The 11,094-nt window shown below is 39.1% G+C and overlaps 1 protein-coding gene across 1 annotated transcript; it reads left to right on the top strand.

Moving 5' to 3' along the window:
- The first annotated feature begins 665 nt into the window (after window positions 1–665).
- On the top strand, window positions 666–9,607 carry LOC103372190 (putative sodium-coupled neutral amino acid transporter 9). The gene is made up of 10 exons (XM_008301766.1): window positions 666–675; window positions 784–954; window positions 1,655–1,714; window positions 1,832–2,041; window positions 3,704–3,811; window positions 5,490–5,596; window positions 5,894–6,007; window positions 6,111–6,259; window positions 7,735–7,824; window positions 8,210–9,607. Exons 1-10 carry the CDS (start codon window positions 666–668, stop codon window positions 8,373–8,375), a joined length of 1,185 nt encoding a protein of 394 aa, XP_008299988.1. The 3' UTR covers window positions 8,376–9,607.
- The last annotated feature ends 1,487 nt before the right edge of the window (window positions 9,608–11,094 follow it).

Raw genomic sequence — 11,094 nt, 5'->3', positions numbered from 1 at the left:
AGTCCTACTCACCATGCAAATTTAGCATTTTTCCACACAACTGTTTAGGTAATTTTTGAGCCTCATGTTATCATCTTCATTTTAATAGGCACCTGTTATTATGCCTCTTATAGTGGACTCCACCGCAGTCTAAATAGAAACTCTGAGCTCTCAGTCAGTGTCTGAGCCACATGTGAGATTTTTGTTCAACACAATTCATCCAAATGTTCAACTATGTGTAAACCCTTACAGTTTGGTCGCTATGTTAAATTTTACCCATGCAATTTCAATACTGATGAAAACCTAGTTAAATCCTATTCTGAGACTTGATACTTTAGCTTGGTATCCATTATTTTATTTTACATTGAACATGCTGAAGCATAGAGTCGGATGAGAAATGTGTATCCGTCCAAAGACTGGACTGTAAATGGTGTAAACAAATAAACATGGGAGCTACATTTTACAGAAAACAGAGTAGAAAAGTGGAAGGAGCTGCAGATTGCAGAGATAGTTTCTTGCTTCAAAATTCACATTTCAGTGTTTTCTGTAAGGATAAATCCACTGTTCAACAACAAGGAGCAATTTCTCTTTCCTGCTTGGTAAAATATTCTAATAATATGTAGTAATTAGAAGTAGCTGTTCTGTAGCAGTTGTTGCTGTCTTGATGATAGCAGTAAGCTGTCATTATGGCAGCAGGTAGGGAACAAATCTGGACTGTAACACATTAAACAGATTAAAACTGCTGACATTTTTATCCAAGAATTAGATAATAATTGCTGTAGTTATTGTCTGTGTTCCGTCCAGCCTCCGTGGACACATCCAGCTGGGAATTCCCTGATGTTTGTAGGCACTACTTTGGAAAGTTTGGTCAGTGGTCCAGCCTGGTTTTCTCCATGGTGTCGCTAGTTGGAGCCATGGTGGTCTACTGGGTCCTCATGTCCAACTTCCTCTTCAACACTGGACAGTTTATCTACAGTAAGTCACAATGCTCTCGTCAGTAAAAGAAAGTAAGTATTACATACAGTTGAAACCAGAAATTTACATACACTGTATAAAAAGACCAAAGTACTACTAATACTAATACTAAGGAAATGTATGTAACCTTCTGACTTTGAAGAAAGTAATAAAACATTCTCTAAAAATTATCTCTCATATTATTCTGGTATTTAGCAAATAGAAATAATTTTGGTAATCCTAACTGACCTAAAACAGGAAAAGTTTAGTCTCATTTAATGTCAGAAAGTGAGGGGAAAAAAATAAAAAAAAGTCTTTTTATACAGTGTATGTAAACTTCTGGTTTCAACGGTACATTTGTAGTTTCTTTGCTGGATTGTTTAAACAAAGGAAATTCAAGGCAACACACATTTGTTGTTTCTGACTCCATGTTAAACAGCCTTCCACTGTCTTACAACTGTACCACGGCCGATTCTGTGTTTTCTTTGTCAGATGACTTGACTAAGTTCATCATGGCATTTGTGTGTTTCATTTAGGGACTAGCCTAATGAGCCTTAAATTCCAAAGCCTACCTCACCATGTGTTCACCATTAATAACAGCTGAGAACACCTGTTTATAGATGATGGTAATTTTTTGCAGAGAGATGGAAAATAATTGGTGGTTGTATCTCTAAACTTGCAATTATTTCTCTGAGTTGATGGCGTGTTCTCCTGTTTATAGACCATGCTCACAATGTCAACGTGTCAGATTCAGAGTTTGGAACCAACGGCTCAGAAAGAGGTAAGTCACTTGCACAACGCAACTTTGTTTTATCATTGATGTTAATGATGTAGTTCTTTTGTAAATGCAGAGTAGGTAACTGTATGTACGGTAACGCTTTGTTGATTTGTTCACCAGTCATCTGTCCATACCCAAACACCGACCCTGGAGGGAATGATACCATCAGCACACTTTATCTTAGCAGTAGCGGAAACGGTACCTCTGATGTCAACGATTTTCAACGCTATTGGAGTAAAACCAACACCGTCCCCTTCTACCTCATCATTCTGCTGCTTCCACTGCTGTGCTTCCGCTCAGCTTCGTTCTTCGCAAGGTTCACTTTCTTGGGTAAGCTGGAACAAGAGCAATGTTCAGGATACATCAGAAAGCTTAGGCTTGGCACAGAATGAATACCAGAGTTTTTTTTTGCAACTCACTGTCACAACATAAGCATTGAAACATCAGCACTAGGTACCTGTTCTGGTCTTTGATTGAATTTTGGCCAACCTACATTAATTGATTTGTAGCAGTTCGATAGTTGCCATTGTGTTGAATTATGACAGAAACACACTTTGCTTCAGCTTAGAGAACCAGGAGGTAATCAAACAACTAAAACTGCTAGCATGTCAAGAACAAATGTTTTGTAAATTGTTTTTAAAGTGGGTTTAGAGGAAAAGAGTTCGCTTCCAGAAATAGAGATCACTCTGGTGTCTGGCAAGCACTTAGAGTTTCTCTTTCTCCTCTTCTTTCAATCTAAGTAACTGTGTGTAAGCATCCTAATTAGATGTTAGTTTCTTCTGCGGTTGTGTCTGGTTCATTTCTTTCAACAGTGATCCCAGCTTTCACATTCAAATATCACACCTTAGGCATGCATCTTCAAGCCCAAATATAATCTATACAGTTTCTATCAGTTTTCTCTGATAACATCAGTGAGGTGTCTCATTATAAGGAGCGCTCTCTCAGCGTTAACCTCCGAAGCCTTTATATTATTACTCCAAATACTACTGGCTCATAGTCATGACGCTTGCATCGAGGTGGAGCCACTCTCCCTCCCTATTAAAGGGATTGACGCAGTGTCACCCATCAGAGAGCAAGCAGCCACTCCTGTTCAGGGGAGAAAAAGGGAGGGGGATAAATTGCCCTCAGCTTCAAAAGAACACACCCCAGTGATGGATGTTTGGGCCTGAAGGCAGAGTTTGGTTCAAGTATGACCTTAAGATTACCTTGTGTGAACTGTGCATTGTACATCACTGACAGTACGTAAGTGTCACTGACATGTTTTGCTGATGCAAGGGCCAGCAATAATAAGGCAGAGTATCTTTATGTCCACCTGATCCAGAGGTTCAAATACCAAAGATAAATCACAAACAGAGACCAGTGGTTTAGACATTGGGCAGAGCTATCGTACTCTTTTAAAAAAAAAAGATTAAAAAAAAAGTCCAGAGGGTGCTGGCCTACCGTATGATCTGAAAAACGTAACGGCAGGCTAAAATGGCTACCAAAGACACTTTAATAGTAAAATAGCAGCTGCTGAAGAAAGGAGAGAACTACTGCCAAAGAGCATTAAAAGGAAATGATCTGAGATTTGCTGCCTATACTTCAAACACCCTCCATTTGTTTTTCTACAATGTCATTGTGATGTGGACTTCTGTGCTCTAAATAATGTATATGATCCAGTCACACTGTATCTAGGAGAGGCATCATCTCTCCTATCTTATTGCACCTCATCCACCTGGGGGCATTCAGTATCATTGTTAGACCCCTCTCCCTCACTCTGGTCACCGTGGGGGGAAATGTTGGGAAATGTTGCAGTAAAAGCTGCCATACTAGCAGGTCAGAGCAGCCCTAAATCACATTATGTTGTAGAATGCAGGACAGATGAGCCATTATGCTTAGAGTTGAAGATTAGCTCCAGAGTTTGTTAAAACTGCTTTTTGTGGCGTTCCTTCTGAATGCGCTGTGTGCTGTGTCACTCATCCATCCATTGTTGCTTCCTTCCGTCTTGTCCAGGCACCTTATCAGTGCTCTACCTGATTGCGCTGGTTACTTACAAAGCTGTCCGCCTTGGCTTCCACCTGGAGTTCCACTGGTTTGACGCAACCCAGTTCTATGTTCCAGGTAAACCTTTGTGTTCGTTTTCTCAGCAACTAGGATGAACCTTGTTGGCATACTCTAGTTAAAGAATGTGAAACAGTCAGTACATCCCATTGAAACCGTCAGCTTCTTCAGCATTTTAAATAAGAAAGCCTTTGATTCTATGCTTCAGTCAAGAATTAAAATGACTATCGTGTCATGTTACATTTGATCCTCTTTGAAACCGTGCTTACAGATAAAGGTGATGTACTTCAACACAACCACAAGTAAACTTAGCTTTTCCAATTATTTCTTGTATTGACAAAAATATCAATAGACGTTTTATTCTTTTGTGTTGTGCATAGTTGTACTCCAGTCTCTAACAATGGCTTGCTACATTTTTTGAACGGTCTTCCAGGCAAACTTTACTTATGGTAGCAAGATATTTGGGGGTGTTTTTGCATGTCCTGCTTTCGAATCCTCAAATCCCCCTACAATGTGCTTTAAGTGCAGACTTTCAGCTTTAGTTTAAGGGTACTGACATCCACATCAGATGAAGGTTGTAGAAGTTACAACACATTTCATATGTGCCGTCCGCCTTTTTAAGGGGCCAAAAGTAATGAATTGGCCTGCCCTGCCTTTCTCACTAAAATACCCCAAAGGTGTTCTCTAGAAACTCACACAATTTTGCCATTTGCCCCTCCCCCCTTCTAGGGAAAGGCCTCCCTTCCTTCTTCCCTTTAAATGGCGTAACACCTCCTGTGGCAGGAGCTCCAGCTCCTCTCTTCATAGTTATGTAACCAATCATCCCCAAAATAACTATTCCAACAATCATTAGGTAGTATAGCCACAGCCAGGCAGATAGCACTCCTATCCAGCTATCTGCTGTCATAAGTGATCGTGCCACCACAGTTCCTTCTGTCTCATGACAGTAGCATTCATGCCCATCTTTTACCACTCATTGTTTTGTGTTTATTTGGCATATAACCTAAAAAAACACCATACCTACTGTCAAAGAAGGCTGGGAAAGTGCCTTAGACTCCAACAGAATTACTTCAACGGGGAAAACTTGTAGTTTGTAGCTTGGATTTGAAATATATCTTTTGTGACACCAGTCCTTGAACTTCTCTGACACACCTCGTACATGGTCTTTAAAGTGTGTGTAGACCTTTGTTCACAACTATGTAAAAAATTAAACAAGTATTTATTGTTATTTTGTTTAGTACAGTATACTCTATTGAGCCATCCATTATTGATACCCCACTTAATCCTCTGTAGGGTCATGGGGGGTTGTAGTCTATCCCAGCTGACTCAGGGTGAAGGCAGGGGACACCCTGGACAGGTCTCCAGTCTATCACAGGACTACACTTAGAGACAGACAACCAAGCACACTCACATTCACACCTACGGACAATTTAGAATCACCAATTAACCTCAATATGTTCCTTCTTCTTCTTCTTCTTCTTCTTCATTATAATAATAATAATAATAGTAATAATAATAACAATAAGACATTATTTGTATATACCTAGGTACATTGAAAATGAAGAATTCCCCCCAATGTGTCCTCTGAGATTTTAAATATATAAAATGAGTGAAATGGATGAAAGTTTTTTGATCAATGAAAGTAATGAACAACACAACCAGAAGCATTACTGTGGCTTCAACTTGTTTTGTTGTTTGCAGTGGCAAATGTGTCATTGACCTTATTTTGCTCTTTCAGAGTTCAGACTGCTCTTTCCTCAGCTGACTGGTGTCCTAACTCTGGCCTTCTTCATTCACAACTGCATTATCACACTCATGAAGAGCAACAAGCACCAAGAGAACAATGTGAGCCCCATCCATCCAAGCTCCTGACAGTTTCATATATGTGCATTGCACTCTTCAAATCTGGTCTTTGCCGACTCAGATAACACTGTTCAGATTCACAAGTAGTTTTTAAAATTTTTTTGGTGGATCATGTCAGTCATCATTAGCGATGACAGCACTGGTGTACAAGTTGGAACAACATTTATTAAAAATCAACCTCCCGTTTTCATTTTCTTCTCATAGTTTATTGACCTCAGGATACACAGGAAGTCAAGTGATGCTTTTAAGTTAAATGTGTTTGTGTTTTGATGTCTTTAGGTGCGGGACCTGTCTGTGGCTTATCTTCTAGTAGGAATGACCTATATGTATGTGGGAGTGTTGATTTTTGCTTCCTTTCCTTCACCGCCTCTCTTCAAAGACTGCATCGAACCAGTAAGATTTAAACATGCTGCTTTTACAGTATTTAATATTATCTACAGTGACTGCAGCTTCCCTATTGGATTTCTTTAAGGACTGCACTGCTTCTCTCTTACAGAACTTCTTAGATAACTTTCCCACCACTGATAAGCTGGTGTTTGTGGCTCGGGCCTTCCTGCTCTTCCAGATGATCACAGTCTACCCTCTGTTGGGATACTTGGTGCGGGTCCAGATCATGAGTCAGATCTTTGGAAATCATTACCCCAGGTAACCCTTAACAATATTGAATTCAGTGTTTGTGATTTGTTTTTTCTGTATCCAAGCAGCAGATTGTTGATGATAACTTTTGACAACAGTGTGCTTGGTTTTTGACAAAACTCACATACAGTACTGTGAAATATTAACAGTATGAAATTCAGACTAATGAACGCATGACTGGAAGCTTCAGATTCATGTGAAATCTCAGGCAATTTCCCACCTTAGTATATCTATTGGAACAGTCACTGTAGCTGACTATGTCTCTTCCTTCAAACAGGTTTGTTAGTATATACCGTACCAGACAATACTTGGACACACTGACTTATTTAAGGGGTTTTTCTATGTTTTTTGTTGACATTTTATGAAATGTAGAACAGCAATTTGGAAGAAGAGAAATTTAATTGAGTCATTTGTCTTTTGATGACAGCTTTTGGCAAACGCTTAATCAGTTCATGGGGTCATCACCTGTAATGGTTTTCAGTTAATAGGTGAGGCTTCATCAGCTGCATTGTGCCAAATTAGTGTTGATAACAAATAATGCTGTTCAAATACCATAGAAATCCGTCTTACGTTAAGAAGCGCTCAGTTAGGTAAAGAGAAACGACATACATTCAGACACAAGTCATTTTGCTTTAGTCATTTTCAAGATCTTTGCAGGTTTCCTCAAGTGCAGTCACAGAAACCATCAATATGATACTGTACTGTGGAGATATGGTGTTACCATGCAGGAATGGTATAGAGCAGCAAAGGAGAGCATCCTTACCTATGCTAAAACTCTGTGGTTTGGCAGCATTTTAGGTGATGACAGGGGACCGCTGGATGCAGTGGTGTGCACTGCATCCAGAACTCATCATGTTTTTATGACTGAAGGGTTTTACTATTTTTGTGTTTTCCTCTGTGTTCAAATGGGCTCACTTAAATATTGAATCATGAGTCACAATAGTAGAAATGGCCCACATGAGGACCACAGCAAAAAAGGAATACCAAGACTTACCTCTAAACCCTGCCCAGGATAAGTTCATTTGAGTAACTAGCCTCTAAAATTGCAAAGTCAACTGCACCTCAGGATTCAGTAGTTCGGGCTTGGTTTATTTTAAAATTCCATGTCTTTTTTTTGTTTTGTTTTTACGTCTTCATTGTTGTTGTAGAATGTAGAAAAGTTAAAAGGTTAGCAGTAGCCCATCTGACCCTGCCTTTTAATGATGACATGCTGCAGGAAAGGACTTTCTTTCTTTCTTTTATAAATCATTTATCAGAGGCATGTTTCACAGAGGTTGGTAAAGAGCTAAAGGAAATTGAATAAGCAACTCAATAATATGCAAAAAGCAGTGAGCTAGTATTTTTTTTTCAAATCTCACATGATTACACAGCTTTTTAAGTTAATGAAATGAATGAAATGAATGAATGAAAAATACTTTATTTATCCCAGAAAAGAAATTCAATTAATTAAGCATATCATAACTTTTCACTTTATCTCTCTTCAGTTTCTTTCATGTTCTGATGCTGAATATCTTAATTGTCGGAGCTGGTGTCCTGATGGCCAAGTTTTATCCCAATATCGGATCCATCATACGGTATGTATGCATGTCTGTGTGTGTCTGTCTGTGTGCGTGCGTGTCTGTGTGTGTGTGTGTGTGTGCGTGTGCACGTGTGTGTGTGTGGATGTGCGCCTGCTCTTCATGAGAGTGTATCGTGACTACTCTTGAAGAAACTTAGATGGACAGAGATTTTTGGGGTCCGTGCTGTTTTTTTGACTGCAAAGCCTGTCTTACGAGAGCAACAGGGCTCCGTAACCAAGGGATATAATAGACTGTTTATGGGCCAGGGAGGGAGCACAGTTGGGTGAGGGTTGTTCATGCAATTGTATTTTGTGTTCAATCAAACATTCTATTGAACAATTTTGTGATTGCTATTGATGAGGTGTCTCTCACTTGTACATACCCCTCCTCCCTTTTGCAGGTTTTCCGGGGCTACATGTGGCTTGGCTTTAGTGTTTGTATTTCCTACATTAGTCCACATGATCTCCCTGAGACGCCAGGGAAGGCTCAGCTGGCCCTCAGCCATCTTCCACAGTTTCCTGATCCTGCTGGGCATAGCCAACCTGATTGCTCAGTTCTTCTTGTGAGAAGCAGTCACTTCACTGTTCAAAGGTCATGATAAAAAAAATTTGATCGACAGTTCAGATGGGAATCTCTGTAATTACCTGCAGAACTTTGATGTACATACGTATTTTATTTCATACAATGCAGCCTTTGGTAATTCTATGCTCAAATCATCTTTGGAGATAGGGCCCCTACAGTAACTTGGATTGTTCGTGCCCACACTGATTCCAGACATGCCCAGCCAAGTCTTCTAGACACACTGTGAACTATGTCGAACCTCAGCCCAACTACATCAGCAGCAGTACATTCAGTATATAAAGTTACTGTTCAAAGCTTTTTTTTTTTTTTTTTGGTAGTGAACCTTAAAGTGCAGAATTGATATTTTTTACAACAATTTATCAAATGCCAATGTGAAAAGGGCTCTAGTAGGGATGAACCTACAGAGGATAGGATGAATCTGAAGTTCCTGCTTTATCGAGCTCCATGCTCCGTTTTACTTGTCTGTTTAGCTCTCTGGCTGAAACTCTATTGTTTGAGTTCACCCTTGCCTGTCTCATAGCACTGTTTTGGCTGCAGCTGTTTCCAGAGGAAAAGCTCTAAAAGCCAACTGCACACTACCTGTTCATCACCAAAAAGCAGACTAACAACAGAGACTACAACAGCTAAAGAGATAGATGTTGCCCTCAGGAGTTGGTTGAGACCAGAGACGGTCTAAATAAGAATAATTTTGGACTTATTACCAGTCCCAGTAAATATCATTGGTGCTTTATAAGTTATCGATGTTGAAATAAGCAGCTGTTTACTAACAAGTTTATCGTATGAACTTGAACTTGGAAAGGAGATATGATAATGGTTTCCATATCTTCTCTTCACTGCCCCCAAGTGGTAAAGCACGTCTGTTATTTCAGGTCAAAATGTGTCACGGTTTGGTAAAACCAGATTTTATGGTTTGCTTTTTTTATGGAAGTTGTATAATTCTTACACCAGGGAATCAAATAAAAAACAATTTAATAACAGTCCATTAATAACTTTGATTATCAGTAACTGTTTATTTATTTTTGAAGACAGCAGTGTTCTGTTTGTGAATAAACTTTTGACATACTCTTTTAATTTTTATGACCAGTGTTGATTTACATGTTGGACATGTTTACGTGATGCCCATTTTCTAGATACTATGCCAACTGAGCTGTATTTTACGAATGATAGGATAGACAAAGGGAATATGTGTATGAAATAAAACATATCAATCTGTAAATGCTGTAGTTTCCTGTTTTAATGAACTTGTACCCGTGTAAACAATAATTCAGATTCATTGGAACACATGTAAGTAGAATTATCTATTGATGTCTTATTTACATTTTACTTGCTGTTTGTTTGTGGTATGTGGAAGACAACAGTCAGAATTAGTAAGTAAGTCAGCTGTTGAATTGGTGAGTACACTATTGGATGGCCACTATTTCACTGAAGCAAATAGTGGTTAGGACGCCTGGGACTTTTTCTAGGTGGAGTTTGCATGTTCTCCCTGTGCAGCGTGGGTTCTCTCCAGGTTCTCCGGCTTCCTCCCACAGTCCAAAAACATGTTGAGGTTAATTGGTGATTGAGAGGGAACGATATGCAGCAAAGGTCCCCTGCTTGAATAAGTCACCTTAAACTTAGTTGCTACTTCATGAACACACACGGTGCTTGCTCAGATTTCTATAGAAATCTATGTATTTAAACACTACTAGTTTCAACATGGTTTACTGACGACTAGATTTTCTGGCACATGTTTGTCTGCCAGAGGGAACAGACATTCATTCTGGAATATCCAGGAAAGTAGACCAAGAACCCAATGGTTGCTCTAACAGAGTCACTTTTCAGAAGTCTTTTGCAGGGGTGGAGAAGATTTGGGAAGGAGAACAATCTCAGAAGTACTCCATCATTCAGGTCTTTATGGTAGAGAAGCTACATAGAAGTTACACTGGGTGAAAGACGCACCACAGCCTGCTTGGAGAGAAATACGATGTCCTCTTTTACACTTATTTCATATACACATATTATACTTTACCAGTAGCACATTTGTCAGTACTTCAATCCATTTATTTTAGTTTATTAATACAAAAACACAACTCTAGTTGTAAACCCCAAGAAGAACTACATATTTCATGGTGTGTCCAATCACGTTGTATTGTAACGCTACTGGAAGTTGTAGTTCTTTCTTCACAATAGCCGTTTCTCCTAAATGGAGGGTTAAATATAAAACTTTAAGTGCATTTAGGAGTTTAAATTGATGAGGAGCATGTTAATTTGGACTGACTTTACAAAAGAAATTGATATATATATATATACACTACCGTTCAAAAGTTTGGGGTCACATTGAAATTTCCTTATTTTTGAAGGAAAAGCACTGTACTTTTCAATGAAGATAACTTTAAACTAGTCTTAACTTTAAAGAAATACACTCTATACATTGCTAATGTGGTAAATGACTATTCTAGCTGCAAATGTCTGGTTTTTGGTGCAATACAGTACATAGGTGTATAGAAGCCCATTTCCAGCAACTATCACTCCAGTGTTCTAATGATACAATGTGTTTGCTCATTGGCTCAGAAGGCTAATTGATGATTAGAAAACCCTTGTGCAATCATGTTCACACATCTGAAAACAGTTTAGCTCGTTACAGAAGCTACAAAACTGACCTTCCTTTGAGCAGATTGAGTTTCTGGAGCATCACATTTGTGGGGTCAATTAAACGCTCAAAAT

This window comes from Stegastes partitus, unplaced genomic scaffold (genome assembly GCF_000690725.1).
Source record: "Stegastes partitus isolate 25-593 unplaced genomic scaffold, Stegastes_partitus-1.0.2 Scaffold1708, whole genome shotgun sequence".
Classification (NCBI taxonomy): Eukaryota; Metazoa; Chordata; class Actinopteri; family Pomacentridae; genus Stegastes; species Stegastes partitus.
Note: the sequence above shows the minus strand (reverse complement) of the source record. Positions and strands in the feature narration are given on the sequence as shown.

Excerpts from the sequence above, each read along its gene's own strand:
- LOC103372190 (XM_008301766.1), top strand. Across the intron at positions 2,042-3,703 it reads CGCAAGGTTCACTTTCTTGG|GCACCTTATCAGTGCTCTAC; the intron begins GTAAGCTGGAAC and ends CGTCTTGTCCAG. Across the intron at positions 7,825-8,209 it reads AATATCGGATCCATCATACG|GTTTTCCGGGGCTACATGTG; the intron begins GTATGTATGCAT and ends TCCCTTTTGCAG.